The 18,433-nt window shown below is 43.2% G+C and overlaps 1 protein-coding gene across 1 annotated transcript; it reads right to left on the reverse strand.

Moving 5' to 3' along the window:
* Nucleotides 1-4,464: 4,464 nt before the first annotated feature.
* On the reverse strand, nt 4,465-17,824 carry kcnj3a (potassium inwardly rectifying channel subfamily J member 3a). Its single transcript, XM_085920076.1, has 3 exons — nt 17,144-17,824; nt 16,711-16,927; nt 4,465-5,218 (listed from the first exon to the last, which is right to left on the reverse strand). The coding sequence occupies exons 1-3, from the start codon at nt 17,822-17,824 to the stop codon at nt 4,629-4,631; spliced, it is 1,488 nt and encodes a 495-aa protein (XP_085776202.1). The 3' UTR covers nt 4,465-4,628.
* Between the last annotated feature and the right edge of the window lie 609 nt (nt 17,825-18,433).

The following is an 18,433-nucleotide window of genomic DNA, read 5'->3' on the forward strand; positions in this document are numbered from 1 at the left end:
GCTCAATCCATTCTGAGCAAGTCATGCTACCAAAGTAGCTACCAAGCTAACGCTAGCGAGTTAACAGTGCTAATGTTGTGTTCTTTCTGACAACTATTCATTCTCATAATCACGTCATTCAATTACTATACATTGTAGCTGTAATTCGGCCGCAACATGACAGGAAGAGGAATCGTTTGAATCTTACTAACAGTTTAAAAATGACAAACTGTAATTGATTGTTGCTTTTTGGTCAGACATTATGTTTTGACTTCTATTCTTACTACTGTTTTCCAATCCAGAAAAATGTTTTGTGAAAGGTTGCGTGTTGTACTCTATAGCCGCATGCCCGTTATATTTCCTTCATATTTGTTTTATGGTGCCGATATTTCCTACGAGTCTCCTCAGAGAGTTCTTCATCCTAGTTTATAACCGCACAGAGCACACGGGAGTCTTAAAATGCTGATTCCTCCAATTTAAGAATGATCACTACATAACAGCTTGCGAGGTTTTTTTTTGTGGTTTTTTTGGCTGAGGGGGGGTTAATATCTTTGTGATTGACACTCCAACAAGTGTCCATTTGAAAATTTAACAGGCTTCATTCTTCGAGAATAATGTAGAAGCCTGAGAGTTTCTACAATGCTGTGCAACAAAGGGGCGCTAATCAGGACTGACAGCAGAGGAGTTGAAGTAGAAAGTCAGAAAGAGGTGCTTGAATGTAAAACAAGACAGGATGGAATTGGACAAGAATGCTTTGCCCTCAAAGCTGTAGTTCATTTTTGGACTCATGCAGTTTTTTGTTGAAGTGGCATTTCCTGGATATTACCATAACGCCGATTCTCGATGTAACACTCGCTATTCTTTTCATCCCAGCAGTGTAATATCGGCTCAGACGCGATAACAGACAAAAGACATTTTCATTTATTATGACGTCACTAATTCCAATCATGACTGTCTGAGGTCGGGAAAAGCTTGAGTCGAACGCATTAACAATAAGTTTCACAAAGAAAAGCCATTTAAATACTTGTAAAAGTAGCTACGAAATGGCCCACTCATGTTGATGATTGGGAGATTATTTTTTGCCACTTCAGATTATGTTGGGAACGAGCACTCGTGTAATCGTGGTACTTAAATGATGGCGGGAAATCAAATTGGGAGGGGCGATGTCAAAAGTATACAGCTCTACAGAAGTTGAAGAAATAATTGAACAAAGTGAGGACGGCCACAATGAACTAATTCCAAGAAAAAACCTTTGACGATTTGTATTGTCAAAAAAAAAAAATCATTAGTCTGATAACTTATTACATATTGCTGCTACTTTTGTAAAATATAGTTTGGTTGATTCGATTATTCTCACATTAAAAGTTATGCTTAGTGTATGCTTTAATACCACACAAACCTGGCATCCAAACAGGGGTGTGTAGACTTTTGATAGCCGCTCCCATCTCCCATCGACGTGTTAAGCGAGACATCTTCACAATCTGGAACAGAAAATGTTTGTGAGTCACTGCAAGATTTTCTTTGCGTTTCTCCCGTTATCAGCGAGTCTGCTCATGTTTCTGCTCAGATGTTGTTTTTCATGAAAGCCTCCAACCAAAGATCTTCAGATCATCTCTCAACCGCCAAACAGCCGGCGACCATTTCAGTGCCGCTCACGTCTTCGTGTGTTCGATTCCCGCTTGCTCTTTTAGTTGCGGTTCTAGCCGCCGTGACAAAGATGTCCTCTGTGATAAAAACCGAGCGTATTCCAAGAGCGTGAGCGTTGATTTAGGTGGGGGACGGAAGAAATAATGCACTTTGCTGACACGCTCTTTAATCATTTGATTGTTCCTCCTGCTTTGTTTGTTTGTGAGATTCCAAAAAGAGGTTACAAACATGAGGTTAAGAAGTGAATTAACTGAGCTGCCGGGGCTTCTTTCACAGCACTTGATTTTATCTCTGTAAGCCTCCCCCAAAAAATAAATAACCTTATTATTTACGCCCTCCCTATGTGTGACAAAAAAGAAAGTGCATTGTGAATAATAAGCAGCAGCAGCAGTGATTTGGCCAAGTAGGATCAAAACAAGAAAAAGTGCCAGAAGAAAATCTCTCCGGCAATGACACTGGCGCACAAGCCGTTATCTGGCACATTTTAAAAAGAGACGCAGCTTTCTGCATGTATTTTTAATGAGCTAAAAAAAGAACGATGTAAGGCCTCAATAGTGATCATTTCAACAGATTCATCTGTCAATTATTTTGAATTGTGTCCTGAGTGCTGTAACTGTTTTTCATTTGAAGATGACCGTAAAACTAAAACAAAACATAGCTAGTTTCTTGCTAACTCACAGTACTGAGCTAACAGAATTAAATTAGCGCAGGTTCTTACATGCCTCCGAATAACAAACATTGTCAATACATACAGATAACCAATATGTTGAAAATGGCTGTAAAACTAAAACAAAACATTGCTAGCTCCTTGCTAACGCAAAATAGTGGGCTAACAGAATTAGCGCGGGTTCTTACATGCCTCCAAATAACAAACATTGTCAACATATACAGATATCCAATATGTCAATACTCACAGGGATATACTGTTTTCCTCCTCCTCGTCTTTCTGGACTTTCTTCTTCTAGTCTTTTATTTGATGAAGTAATGTTTATCGATTTGTTGTTGCAGCCCCCAATCTGAAGATTAAAATAGTATGAACGATTTTATGAGGATATTGAGCTCAATTGACATGGGCATCTGTGCAAATTGATAAATAAATACAATAAAATCAACAATATTTATTATTTAATTATCAGTACTTGAGTTTGAAGTGTGGAAAATTTCTTGTTCAAGGACACTTTAGAAAAAAAATGGGGGCAACCAAGAGTTCAACAAGCAACCTTCCTATTATACTTTGCCATTCTTTGTCAGTGATACATTCTCTCCTGAACAAATAAGTCAACGAGAGCCAATGGATGCAGGAAAAAGGTGAAATAATGCCATGCAAAATGTAAAATGCCAAATAAATGTAAATTTTAAATGCCACAGGCAGCAGATCAACTGCTGGGAGGCAGAGAATACCAGGGATTGACAGATGACTGTCACTCACTGTTATTCTGTAAACTGGGACAGAGAAGGAGAGAGAGAGGCGGAGTGTTACCTCGGTAACCGACAGCTTGTCAGGTGTAACGCCGTTTGAGGTTATGCTTGCAGTCAAAGGAGTGGCCAAACATTGCTGTTGGAGCTTTATTCCTGAAGAGACTCGCTATCATACAATGTTTCCAATGCATTGAGAGAGAACCCCCCCCCAAAAAAAAAGTGGCGAGAGCGAGAGATTCAGTCAACAATGAAAATGGCGCTGTGGTGCGATAAACATGAGAGACTTTTTGCATTATTGCTTTCATCAAGGAGAACGCCGCTAGCCCCGGCGTCTCGCTCGAACTCGTGCGTGACCCCTGAAGATCAACTGCTGTTCATTTGGGTGGAACTGCACAGGACTGTCTTCAATGACAAAAATGCACATGAAGATGAAAAGCCGTTTCAATTTCTTTTTCATACACTCTGGGTTAGAAAGTAACCCAAATAGGGTGAACATGGACCTTAAGGTGCATATCGCCAATAAGGGAGAAAACAAACGCTCAAACGTCTCTTGGTATGTAAATGCTAACTGCTATTAGCTAGCATGCTAGCGTGGCTGCATTGTGCTTCTCAAGTAGCCTAACGGGGACTGACCCTTTGAACCGAAATGGGACTTTTAATAAGCATGTGGAAATTGCGTAGCTGTTTGTGCCCGTTTCGGCCAGGGGGACACGAGATGCGGAGTAAAAGGCATCGTTGAACAAAATGTCCAGTGTTGGCGCAGCGAATAAAGTCATTAAAAATGGCGGGTGGTTAATTAGCACACCTATGAAGGAGCAAAGAAATGAAGATGGCGACGGAAACAAGGTAATATAGTTAAGGCTAAAACATCTTTGTCTATTACCTTTTGTATAGTCAATAAGGTCGAGTAGCATGCAAGAACAAAACATCGCCACAACTTTACATTAAACAACAAAAGCAAGAAACTCAAGGAACAAAATGTTATGCGCCGCCTGCTGCCGCAAACTGTCATCATTTTCATGTCAGTTTGAAATCGTATGGCTTTGTGCAATTTTCCACTCTCTGTAGCGTCATTAATGAACTTTTTTTCCTCTTTTTTTTTTTTTTTAAATAAATATCATGCCAGGAATTATTGTGATTCGGTTCTACATGCGCTGTTTTCTTACATGCCTGATTGTGCTAAGTGTACACCGTCCGAAAAAGTCCGAGATCTCTCGTGGACATACAACCGGGACAGAGGTCCTTGATTCCATCGAATGTATGTATCATTCATTCTTTTCATTTTCAATTCAAAATGAAAATTGAAGAAAAATAAAATCAAAAAGGACTCATTATTGTGTTACTGAATTTGATTTGTAACCGAAACACAAAAATGTGAATATCTGAGCCTAAAATTGAAACTTGCGGATATTTTCACTTGGAGGCACAGTTTGATTTTAAAAAGGAAAATTTAGATGACACAATAATAAGTGACTTTTTAGATTGGAAATATAAAGAAGGAATGATACACCAGTTGTATTTGTGCACATTGTCAATTGATAAATCAGGAATAGTGGAAGTCCAAAGACGGGCGGAAGGCTTCTTTATGTAAAACGATCCGAATTCATCTTTCTGAGTTTGGGAGGCAGGTGTCCGTCCATCCTGCCTCCCCCGGCCAGCCGCTGCAGCTTGGGGGGTAAGTCCGCCACCGACTTGCTGATGGGCTCCGTGCTCATTTTGGAGGCCTTCCCGCCCTGCTTGTCGTCGGAGACGCCGGGCACCGAGCTGATTCGCTGCAGCTTCATAGGCAGGTCTCCGAAACTGTAAGTCATCTCCGAGGTGGTGGAGCTCATCCTCAGCAGCTTTTTGGGGAGGCCTTCCCGCCCCGTGATCTTCTGAAGCTTGGTGGGCAGCTTGGTGGTGCTGTCGTTGTCCTCCAGGGTCTCCAGGCAGTCCAGGGAGCTGTTCTTCTCCCCGCTGTTGCACAGAGACGGCGCCATGAGGGGCGACGACAGGAGCAGGGCCTCCTCTTGCTCCTTCACGCTGTATGGCGGGGTGGGCACCTCGAAAGTGGCGTGGAACTGGGAGTAGTCCACCTTGAAGAATCCTTCTTCCAAGGAGATGACCGGGAAGAAGCGGTGTCCCCACAGCACTTCGTCCTCGGTGTAGGACGTCCTCGCTTGGCACGTCATCCCTGTCGAGCGGCACAAGATGTCAGAAATTCAAGACTGGACTGTCAAAGTCTTTTATCTGGATGGTCACTGCCTATTTGTTTCTTCCCATATTGGAGTTTACAATTTTCTTTCGTACAGTTTTTAGTAAGATGGACCCATAAAATGAAGTGTGAGGCCAGACCTGGCCCCGTGCCTCGAGTTTGACATCCATCTGTCATCTAGGACTAAAGCAACGATGGCAAATTATCTGTCATTGCGCTGCCCGAGCAAGGACTAATGTTTGAGGATGATTAAATACGGCGGCGCTTTTATCACAAGCTTGGCACTCTTCCATTACAATCCGCTTTTTAGTTTTGTGGTCGCTTTTTATTTTTTCCAGAGCCAAAAAAAAACTAGCTCAATGACATCACGGACACAGCTGCCAAAATAAAAGCTTATAATTAATTGCCACTTTTTAAACCGGATGTTTATGGGCAACTGCAGAGTGACTCATAAAAAAAACAAACACTTCAACCTGAAAATCAGTGCGAGGTAGACGCTGCATTAAACTCTCAGTGCGCTTGTTATATGACAGACTCAATTTGTCCAATAGAATGTTCATTAAATAATTCTTCACACATAACTGACCACACTACACAAGTCAGTCTTTGCTAGTAGTTGCTGCGCTAATTTGACACATCGGCGAATAATCGTGAGCGCCACAAAGAAAGAATTCTGTTGTTAAGTTTTGTGTATATAAAAAAAAAAAAATCATGCTATTGGTACTCAAGAAGAAATACTCACACTCCAAAATAGATGATAAAAAAAAAACAAAGTAACCAAACCAAAACTTGCAGTGTTACCCCATAAGCCTAGCTTCTTCTTCTCTTTCTTTCAATTGTCCAAACTTTTCGTTTATTGTTGCCAAAGAACAAAACAGAAATGATTTCATATTTTAGGAAAGCTTTCATTCCACAAAAAGGGTCAAAGGAAGCTTATTAGAAATAAAACACAGGTACCCCGAGCGGGTTGTGTTCAGCGCGCTAAAGACGATAAAAGATGACTTGCTGGAGGAGCAAAACACTTGAGAATTGGCTGAGAGCAAAAACCCTTCAGGAGTTCTGTCTCTCTTTGGTGCTGATGCTTAATGGCTCGGAAAGAGAATTCTATTGTATTTGACAAAATACTTCAGAGTGTTTTTGTAACTTTAACAGTGAATTGCAGTTCCTTAAAACTGCAGACTTTGGAGATGTTTAAGCTTTGAGCTGACACAACATTTCAAATTCTCAATTTTATTTTCGGGGGGTGGGGGGGGGGCAGCCTTTTTTTTTACATGCCTGCATTTATTTTTTCAAGATGACGCGTTGCAAATGGCAAAAGTGATAGTGAGAGTGGATCAAGCGCATGTTATTTGTTGCTAAGCGGTGACAGCTCATCACCATTATTGAGTAGCTGCCACTATAACCCCTCGCATTACATTTTACCACTTAGAGCTCCCAGCCATTTCGCCACCTATTTATTTTATTAACGTGAGTAAGCTCTCAAATAATCGATAATTGAGTTTGCGTCTGAAACCAAAAGATGAAATCCGTTTTTATCTGTCGAAAGAGCGCCCGCGCTCATCTTTAGCATGAAGGCTGTGAGCCTCCGATGTCAAGGTGTCTTGAAATCCATTAGGAAATTGGTGACTCTGCCGCCTTTTTAATCATATATTTTAATTACCGCCTTAAAGCCGCGATAGCGGCCGCCATCCAAAGATGATTGAAAATGGAGGGCATCTGTGCTTTATTGCCAAGGTCATGAAAAAAATAAAAATGCAGTCTTTCTACACAAGCACGGATCTGAAGATTCAGAGCGTCGGGGGGAGTCATAGTATTACTTCTGCACAATTGCCTCCGCGTCCCGAGGCCTTTCAGCATATGGAAGCGTGCCGGAAGGAATCTAATGGGGAGGAAAAACAAAAAAAACCAGCTAATAAGATATAAAGTCGCCGTTGGGGAGTAAAAAGCAAGCGTGTGAACCGAGAGCCATCGTGAGCCTCAAAAAGTGCGCGGGTGGGCGGGCGGGCGGGCGGCCGGGGGTACGACCCATCACCACAAGTCGGCTTCATTGAATATTATAATCGATGTTGGACTCCCTGGAGCGCACCCACAACAAGATCAAACTGACAAGCTTTGGAGTCCAAACAGATAAAACCAATATGAGCCCAAGGCAAAAGGTTGCTACAGTAAGACACAAAGATAACACTGGATCCAGCATCAATTAATAATATTCTCTTGCACTTGAGTTACTGTAAGTTACTGTACCATTATTGTCTGATTTTTTTTCAGTAGCAAGTCAAACATAATCATCATAATATTCAGAATATTCAGAATACAAACAGCAGTTTGTATCTTAAAAAACAAGACATCACTATGTCTAAAATTGAAGAAGCCCACAAAATATAATAGCATCCAACGTTTATATTTTTCTAGTGTATTGGACTCAAACATTTGGACTGGTCAAACATTTGGGCTCCAGCGCGTTTCCCCTTCTGCCGCAAGCCACCCTCAGAAGACTCCACTCCTCAGTAATGTGGGCTGTCTAATCATGTTGAAAAGGGACAATTGTACAACCGTTAATCATAGTTATTAAGACTCTCAATTGCCGTAGGTTACTCAAGGCTTGACACCTGGGTTGCGGCAATAATTAAAGGGGCGCTTGTGTCACCCAGATTTAATTGTTTTGCTAAAGAGCATCTGTTTGACATCGCACACACCATTTGAGAGATTTTGCGCATCATGTACAACAATAAGCCACACACAGATTTCAACATCATGACAAAAAAAGGTGACGTTAAATCACTCTGAATGTCTAAAAATAGCAATTCAGACAAAAGAGAAACGCCACAAGTGTGTGTATTTCATATTATGGGCAGCAGCACCTTATGTAACTCCAAGAAGCCATGCTTGCCTGAGACTCTGTGTTTCTATGGAAACCATTCCAACTATAGGAATCTGTGTACTCCAAAGTCATGAGCCTCCTCGCTGTTTGTTGTTGAAAAGTAGCAATGACACACTAGAACAAAAAAGTAAGGGCTCTTTTTTGAAGACGCCATTTTGGTGCATTTAAAAAAAAAAAAAACATTTTAACCATCAACACAGCTGATGTCTGAAATCAAACACAAAGATTAATTTTCTGAATTTAGCTTGAGTCATCTGCTTCTTTGCCCCTTTGTCTTTTCCTTATATGACAACAAATTAAATACTGTTGAGTTTGAACAGCTGGTGGGTGGTAAACGCAATTGTAATATAACCACCGGGGGTTTGGGACTCTCTACGACAATAATGAAGCTTTTTTTTTTCTTTTTTACTCGACTATTTCTGACATTTCACAGAGCGCATTTTAAGAGTCATAATTACCCTACTCAAATTTCAGGCAATAAAAGAGAATCTGCGCACAGCCACCTTCAGTGTAGGGGCTCATAAAGAGCGAAAATGACAACGCTTGGAGAAAAGGTGTTGGAGGGAAGCCGCCAGGGGGTAGAAAACATCATTGAATTCTGACGGAGTCATTGCTCATGCCCCCCCCCACCACCACCACCACCACCACCATGCAGGGGAGAGACTTGTGCAATTACATTTCTTCTCTCAGCGAACGGTCACGAGACCACCGAGAACAACATATGATAAATTAAACATGAGAACATGAGATATAAAGTAGCATCTCAAAAGTTACATCAACAAAGTGTGTGTGTGTGAGGAAAAAATGTAATAATGATAGCAATAATATAATATAATAGACAATATAATAAATATAAAATAATAATATAATAATAGCAAAAAAATCAGCGTCAGGGAAATGCACCGATTGCACTGCTTGTCGACAGAAGGGTGCAGTTTGTCATTGTCTTTGCTTGGCTGGCCTGGCAGCCCGAACAGTGAGGAAAAAATAAAAAATAAATAGACGCACCGTGCAAAAATGATCTATTCCTATCACCGGCTGCCAGTGTGTAGTGGATTCACTAGAAAATGCTGTTTTGTTCAGCCGCAAACCACAAATGGATGCTTTTCCTCCAGGTAATGCAAATTTCTGCTTTAATGTTATCATCTTTTTTTTTTTGCAAGTCAATCAAGTACGAGCAAGGCCGATCTACAGTTATTTCCAAAGCTAGTCTAATGAGGATGTTCAGGCTTTCCTCTAGTTTGAAGGATTGCGTTTCTCGATGCTCTCTTTCTGGCTTTTGACTTGCTTAGCATTTTAGGCTAATAACGTAGCTGGAGAAAAGCAAAGCCTTCAGAAGTTTGTCAAAGTTGAAGTTCAGCCGGCTGTTGGGTGCTGTCATTTGGATTAACTGTGTGACGGCGCTAACGGCTTTAAAATAAGCTCTTGCTGATTCAAAAAAAAAAGAAAGACTACTTTCAGTGATGTGTGAGAATGAGCATTCATATTTAATGTCTGGATACAGATGGATGAAACGCTAAAAATAGGCCAGCGAAAGCACGTCATTGATTCATTGATGTCACCTAAGGGTCGACTACAAAAAAAAAAAAATTTGTTCAAGCCCTAGTTAAGAACAATTAAATGAAAAAACTATCGCTGACATTGATTAATCGACTATAATTGAGTTACGACTCGCTTTTGAAGTGGCTCGAATCCTAGTTTCGATAAAGAGAAATATTTCTCTTCTTCATTCTATTGATCTTCTCGTAGGCTTCACCACCGTCGGGTCAACCATTCACCCTCCAATTCAAACTTCAGGACAATTGAAAGTCTTCAACATGCACATTTTCAACCGTCGATCGTGACAGAGCAGCAAAACTTAGAAGATTGCCTTGACCCAGACGCCATCTCCGTTTAAAGCGCTCAAGAAATGCCCTTTTTTTTTTTGTTTGTTCCTAATAGCGGCCTCATAGAGTGAGCCAGCCGCAGAGTCAGCACAGTGACAGCAGCCATAAAATGGCTTCTTGGTGGGGGGGCGAATAGAAAAGCACTGAGCTCAGCCAGCCTTGGAAAGAAAACCTGAGCGCTTTCCAGCGACTTATCCTATCGTCAAGTCGCTTACCCGCTTTGTAAAATGTGGAAGATGATATTCATTTGGGTGCAACTTTGCAAAACTCAATCATAGTCTCGATCTCTGGGCAATCTGGTGTCAATCTCGGAGATGTGACTTTGAAATTGGGTTTGTTTGTGGGGAAAAGGGCTTCTTAAAAGGATTGCAGCATCTGAGAGTTCTTTATTCTATTTAGAGAAGAGCGCGCAAAGTAGTTCTTCGTCGCACTCCCCTTGTCTCTTTCTATCTGGCTCTCTCTCTTACACGCACGCAGTCACTCTCGCTCACGCACACACACGGGCGTGCTCACGCTAGTGCCGTGCTGTCAGCAGAGTCCCTTGACAAGCTTTTAGTCATGGAGAAGGATTAAGTGTTATGTGTTCAAGGGAAATGCAAAAAAAAAAAAAAAATCGGAAATTAACAGGCAGTCGGGGAACTCAAAGCAGGTTGAAAACTGGGTTTTCCATAACAATAATAATAAAATTAACAATGTATTAAATTCTTTTTTTTAATAATATATCATTTATATTACTCATAACATTTGGTAATATTTATGAATTAAGATTAAAGTTTAGTAACAGGCGGATTTTCTTTCTAGAAACATCATAGCAATAAATTACAGTGCATAGTAAAATGCGGATTGCGCAATCAAATTTGATGGTCCTCAACCCTTCGAGTCTCACGGAGGCCAAGTCGGTCGAGTCGAGTCTTTTGCCGAGCAAGTCATAAAATTTGCTCGACTCGAGTGCGTGTCATGTGACTGGAGTCCTGCAAGGTCTGACGACGCTTGACTGTGCCAATAGTGAAAAGGAAAACATGATTGGATCCATGGCGCTGCCCAATACGTGCCGAAGAATGCTGAGCCATCGCTGAGCCAATCTGGTTTTAATGGTTAGATGATTGCATCCTATTTAAAAGTCCAATTCTATCCAAGCTCAGTACAGCAGCTGTTTCTATGGTGACCAAGCTGTAAAAAGTGTAGAAACATTCCATTGCTTATTTCACTGGGTGAATTTGCCAGGGCGGAAGTAAATCCCTTGTGCCGTTGAAATTGCGTTCAAGTGTGCGATTCTTTTTGCAAAAATGCCTTACAGTTCTTGGCAGCTCCGAGCTTTTATTGCTACTGCGCATTGAAGGCTGAGCTGAGCGAGAAGTGGGGGTGGGGGGGGGGCACGCTGCTGCTTGGATGGCGAGAGCGGAGGGCAATGTGAGCTGGGGCTGCCAGCCATCTCCAAGTGGGGAGTCGGAAGGAGGCGAGGAGCATATGGCCGCGGGCCATCCACACACGAGCCAAAGTCGAGGCAGAGCGACGGAGGCCGCCATCGGAAGCAAACGCATCCAATCCGCCCATTTGCCGTAGCGCTAATCCTCGTTATGGCGGCGGGGGGGCTGGAGGCCGTCTCGGCTGGTTTTGGACAATTGGTGGGGGTACATTTGTGACATGGAAAGACTATGAAATATAGAAATAAATAAAATAAGAATAAAAGATTTTAAAAATACTATATATATATATTTTGATTAAATAAATAAATAATCAGTGGTGTGAACGGACATTTTCCTTCCATCGCCAAGAGTCGCAAATGTTCAGTGAGATGGGGGCTGAAATGATCAATTTTCCTTGTCGATTCAACAACATCTCAGCTGGTTAATTGCTTCAAGACGCCATTTATCCACAATCATTTCCACAGCATCAAACAAATTCTTAACAGCCAACCAATCCGATATTCTCCAAAAGCACAATTCCCATTTTTCTTCCTGCTTATTTATGTCGAATGTATAATTGTGATATAACAAACGAGCACAAGAAGGAGTTTTGATGCCTCGGGAGAAGTCAAAAGAAACAAGTCCAGACAGCCAGAGCGGGAGATCCGAGAATAGAACAGGGAAAATCCCAGAGGAGCTTCTTGCTGGAAGACAACATCGGCGTAGCTTTGTGTTTGGGCCTGCTCATCGATTCACCTGCACTTCAGGGACGGTGGCGGCTCAGACGATCAATGCCGCCCGTGGCCGGCACCGCTCCAGCGTCATCAGCGCCAACGAGCCGGGCTGCCGATAATATCACGCTAGCACAACACGCAGCGCTTCGCGGTCGGCCAATGGGTTCGTTGCACGGGGGTTCGTCCGGGGTGCTTGACAAATCCCTAACGACAATTAACGTTCTCCGCTTCATCTCAAAGGGAAAATGAATCCAGGACATCTCCCGCCCAAGTTCACGCCGACAGCTGTAATGATCACGTTCAAAGCGTTTTGCAAGAACATCCAGAAGATCATTTCAATTTCCATTATTTCCCATGTGGGCAAAAAAAAGTCCAATAAGTCTCCAGCCAGTATGCCGGAACAAATTGTGTCCAAGTCGAGCGGTTCCGCTGTAATATCTGGAATAATTTGCCGTCAATAACCCAGTAGCTTGAAAATTGGTGGAACCGTCACCTAGCCAGTTGAAATTCAGAAAATTCAGTCTCCTGAGTCGTCACCCCGGGTGCATCCGATTTGGACGCCAAATGACTCTTGCCGTTATTACTTCCCCCTTCTCGAGTCACTTTAACCCTTCGGGACCGCCATTCCGAGTCGGCGGCAGATACGAGTACTTCGAACCTTAATTGAAACTATTAGGCTTCGCTTTCAAAGGAAAAGCATCCATTTTCTTTTCAATTACGTGTGCTGATAACAGCGTGGATCGGGCCATGACATTGGCTGCTCTGCTAATATCAACGGCGCTTCCAATTAATTACGCTGCCTGATTTCTTGAATAAAAAAAAAAAGAGTCTGCATGCGCAATCAGGCTTAATTGGACATTTAAAGCTTCATTTTCACAACAACAAAACAAGTAAAGGTAAGACAGCTATTAGCAGACGTCATTATTTTTTTATTTAGCATTGATGAACGTATGCGGCGGCCATGACACATCGGTGTTTGGAGATTCGACGCGACGGCACCTACACAAAGCTCCTTTGGCCATGTATAATTAGCAGGCGAGAGAGCGGCCATTCTTTCCCAAATATGAATAAACATGAGCGCTTGATCCAGTGGCCGTTGCTCGCCACCCACATCGCTTTAGCAACAACAGATGTGCGATTTTTTTTTTTTCTCGGCGCCGGCGAAAAACAATAACACAAAGACAACGCTTTTGTTGATCAAACTTTTGGCCGCCAGTTGCCTTACAAAACTTTTCTTGTTGATATTTGCACATTACAAGCAGGACTAGTAGTGGGCGGCTTAAGATGTTTTTCTTGCAAAAACATCATTTTTATTACAATTTATTTATTTATGAATGTTTTGACCTTGCAGGTAAAATCAAATCTGTGGCGTTAACACTTCAGCTTTTGGCAAAACGATGATAAGTGGACTGCAATTCTTAAGTGTCGAACCTATCTTGACGCTACATCAATAATAAAATAAAACATCTCTAAATATGATTTATGAAAAGCCTTTCAGAGACGTCACCACAAGTGCGTGCGTTTCCATGCATGAAACCACAGGAGACCCAAAAAAAAAAATGTTTTTTCTAATGGTGGACACAAATAAAGCCCTGAGATCTTGTGCAAGGTAAGCAGAGCTGTATTGAGTTTTTGTCTGAATCCCAAGTTAAACTCCTCATTAGCCAAACTCATTCACATAAACAAAAAAGCTGCTCACGAATGACTCCAGCAGGATTTTGGCATTTCTAGCACATCACCTCTTTCTCTTTTTAATTACATCCGGAGAGCTCAAGTTGAAGGGGGGGGGGGGGGTGGGGGGGCACTGACTCAATAATAGTGGCTGTGCATTTGTGTTTCTGGTAAAAAAAAAAAAAAAAAAAGAAAAACATGTTGCCTTTATGAGCTGTAATAAGATCATTAATCACACGCCGCTGCCTGCCAGCGGATCTTACATTCAGATAAGCCAAACACAGATTGGCGTCTTTTCTACAAACGGGCAAAAGAATTGATAATCCTGTAAAAAAAAAAAAAAAATCAATGACATTTATCTTCTCATGTTTTCTTTTTTTAAAAACAAATGTAAGATATTGACAACTTACGGTTGCAGGTAATTGCCTTCTCAACACACTTTCCAAAAGGGAAGCCATTTGTTTGTTTGGCCCTGCTCAGCAAATCATAAAGGAGTCATCGCTTGTTTGATCAATTCTTTTCAAACGGACGTTTAATATCTCGTAAGATCTCGCATACCCTTTGGCTCGGGATAAAACAATAAGATTCCGATCAAAGTTGCTTTTTATTATTACACAGACTCGGGTCAATTAATGGAGTCCAGAGTTCAAAGTAAACACGGTGGGGGGGGCGTTTCACTGTTATTCTGCATGAACAGTTTTCGACTGTATGACCTTTATCCTTTTTTTTTTTTTTCAGGGCAGATTGCGATATTGGATCTTATTAGATTGTACCGGCAGAAACTTTATTGATCCTTTTTCAAATTGTATGCGTCCCTAATGTGATGTCTCCCAGACATGCGATGTTACAATTGATGTTAAGTCATCCTCTACTTTTCATAGAAGAGTCTTGACAACACCCTGAGCACGACAAAGTGAAAACATTCCTCATCTCATTCCACTCCAAACCGACACGATCGTTTGGAGAAGTTGCCATCAGAACAACTTCAGCGCATCTGAGAGGCTTCAATTCCATACGTGGACAAATAAAACATAAAAAAAAAAAAATATGAGGGCAGATCAGGTGAGTTGGACGACATCCTCGCTAATAAACACTTCGCATAACACCCCTATTGTGCCGGAATCACGCCTGTGGGTGATTTTTTCTTTTTTTTTTTTCTTTCTCCCCTTTCAGCGTGCTCCTCCTTAAGCGCGTCGCGATCCGAACAAAGCAATTTCATTCCGCCGTCTCATATTTGCCTGCTTTATTACACAAATCCTGTTATCGTTGTCATATTATAGGAATGAAACAAGCTAAGTTTAGGTGCAGTGCTGCAATCCTGCATACTCAAGGAGAGGTTGCCATGGAAACAGAGTTGCATTGGCCAGAAATGAAAGCATCTGAGGATTTAGACTTTTGACTGTACATCCATTTTTAACAGTAGATAGCCCGAAAACAAGCTGCGAGTGTGACACACGCGGGCCGCCATTGTAAATCTTTAAAGCCACATCTGTGACTGTCATAATATGCCTTCAGATGATCAAGTTCATCCACTTCATTAACAATGGCACGTTTGCCAACTTTTACAGAAGTGCTTTGGGAGCGAACCGACTTATAAAAACTAAAGTGTGCCGTTCCAAACTTAAGATGGAATCAGGGCAAGATCCTTAGGCGGCCATCTTTGCGCTCAGCCTTCACATTGTTTTTGCGTGACGGCTTTTTGTAGTTTAACGACGCCATCGCAGTGTGTAAATCTGGCTTTCTGAAGTCAGCCATTACCGGTCAAACGTTTTCTCGTCTTCGTCACAGTGCCAGTCACCTATCGATCGTTACCGTTGTAAACAAAATCAATGGGCCATATTTTAGTTGTTGTTTTTTTACGGACACCCACATTGTGGAATTAGTTGGACAAAATGAAGGAATTTTTCGTTAAGCATTTTGCCAAATTATATTACACACATTCAGCATTTTTTTTTTGAATTATTATTTCACAGCCTGTACTAGTTTACATGAGAAAGTGTACCTACACAGCACACAGGCAGACATTTTGTCAGTGAGTCTGACTTCAGTAGACCCCCGTGACAGTTCTCATTACAGTCAGTCAGTCAGTCAAGCCGAAATTTCCCCCCACAGTGACACGCACGCACTCACACGTACGCGGAAGGTGCGAATAAAGGCGGCAGGCCGGTCGGCCGCACGCCGCCTCGAGTGCTAATGAAAGTGCTTTAACTTACTATGAACAGATTCCATTAGGAATTAAAAAGCTCATTTCCATTTGAGAAACTCTGCCGCCGCTGATCTCGTCGGCGTCTGCCTATTGCATCCGAGGAATTCCCTCGCACTTGTGTCAAACACGCCGTGGATTTAAAGGAACCATACTCGAGGCGCTTCTCGGAAAATGGAAAGCCCGAATTCCAAAGGGACTGCGCAAAGTAAATGATGAACCCCCCATGAGAAAGTATCTGGGTGGATGAGCGGAAGAAGAGAGGAGCCCCCCCCAAAAAGTAGAGCTCACTCAGGGGGAGGGGCTTAACATTTTGAGTGTTGCTAGCATGAACTCAGTTTTTTGTGCTACAAGAGACGCGATGCATTGCAGTATTGATATTTTTCTCCCTAGCGCACTTTGGCACTTTGCTCAATTTCTTCGCCCAGTGGTGTTAAAAAGCATCGTTTATAAATGACGCCACCAAAATCGATCATTGGTGACGTATAAATGGTAAGCGCTACTCTTACCGGCGACGTATGCCGCGGACGCCAAAATCAATAAAATGCAATCAAGGGTTCGATAAGAAGCCCATTTGGCTGTCAGCTGGTAAACGATGAAAAAGGATCAATAGCGTTCATATTTGGTGTTGGACAATTTTCAGGGGGAGGCAAACAAAATAGCACGCCAGGCTCGGCCGGGCGTACTCACCCGTGGTTTCCACGATGCCCTCCAGAATCACCACGATTTCAAACTGCTCCGTTTGCATGGACCTCAGCGAGAGGTCGTAGAAGGGGCTTTTGGTGTCGATCACGTGGCAGATGGTGAGCGGCGAGACCAGAAAGAGTTGGTCCGCCCCCGTGCTGAAGCCTACGTCCAGCTCCAACTGGTCCAGGGGAAGGAACTCGCCTTCGGGGGTCTGCCGAGACTGAGGGGGAGCAGACAAGGAAACATGATGGATCACGGAAGAAACGTTTTGTGCAAAATAACACTGCAGATATTTGAACCGCTTGTGGAACGCTAAAGTGAATTTGCTACACATCCAGTCTTGCTAAAATGTTCTGAAGCCTTGTCAGATCAGCTCTCCTGGCACTTTTGGACCTTGTCACTCCCGTGACGGGACCTTCCTAAGGGGACGACTTACTTTGAGCAGTTTGCAGCGGATCTGCGCCGAGACCATATGGCTGTTACGCAGGTTTCCCACCCGGAACATGAGCGTGAGTTTTCCGTCGCGCATGGAGATGGCGGCGTGCTCGCTGAACATGAGCGTCTCGGCCCGTTTCTTAGGCTGGGACATCTTGATGAACATGCAGCCGATGAGGAAGGCGTCCACGATGGAGCCCAGGATGGACTGGAAGAGGAAGAGGATGATCCCCTCGGGGCACTTGTCCGTGATGTAGCGGTAACCGTAGCCGATGGTGGCCTCGGTCTCGATGAAGAAGAGGAAGGCCGAGGGAAAGTTGTACACGTTGGCCACGCACGGCGTGTACTTGTCGTTGTGCGCCTTGTTCAGGTCCCCGCGTATGTAAGCGATGAACCACCACATGGACGCCATGAAGAGCCAAGCCACCGTGTAGGTGAGGATGAAGATGAAGAGGTTCCAGCGCCATTTCAGATCCACCAGGGTGGTGAACAGGTCCGAGAGGTATCTACTCGTCTCGCCCCCCAAGTTGCCATGCTGGACGTTACAGCGGCCGTTCTTGTCCACGAAGCGCTGCCGCTTGCGCTTCTTCTCCGCCGGCGCCTGGTTGCTGAAGCCAGAGCCGCTGGATGAGGTGGTCACTACCTGGTAATCGTCCCCGAATTTCTTTCGGAGTGCAGACATACTACGGAAGAAAACAAGAGGCAGTGAGACAATAATAATAAGTGAGAAGAAAAAATAAATAAATAAAAAAGTCCGCTGGTGTGAGTTGCCGCCTCCTCCTCCACCTCCAGTGTCCGTGCGCAAAGACGAAAATAAAAGAAAGGGAGAGAAAAAAAAAAGTGCGCTGCCTCGCTTGCCTTCTGCTCACACCGTCCTCTTTCTCCACGCACGACTCCCGTTGCGCCCCACAGCCATGAAATAATCACCAGGGCGCGTATACTTTCACAAGCCAGTCAAGGGGAGCCATAAGACACACGAGAGGGCGAAGCAGGAAAAACAACAAATTACGCACAACAAGCTAAGGTGTCCACTTCTTGTGGCTTCCTCATCACAAGACAGAACTTGCTCAAAGGCAAATGGCTCCAAATCCAAATCCAAGCGCTTCCGCGCAGTCCTAAAAACACCGCGTAATGAGCTCGATTTCCAGGATTGGGGAAAGGCTCGGTGCGCACTGGCTGCCGTAGGCTTCTCCCTGGCTCGCTTTCTGCAGTGGGCAGGTGGAAACATGCATCCGAATGGTCTCGTTAGTCCACTTTCTCCTTCTCTTGTCTTTCAGACTAAAGTCGAATG

This window comes from Syngnathus leptorhynchus, chromosome 9 (assembly GCF_054491065.1).
Source record: "Syngnathus leptorhynchus isolate UIUO chromosome 9, UIUO_Slep, whole genome shotgun sequence".
In the NCBI taxonomy this organism is placed as follows: domain Eukaryota; kingdom Metazoa; phylum Chordata; class Actinopteri; order Syngnathiformes; family Syngnathidae; genus Syngnathus; species Syngnathus leptorhynchus.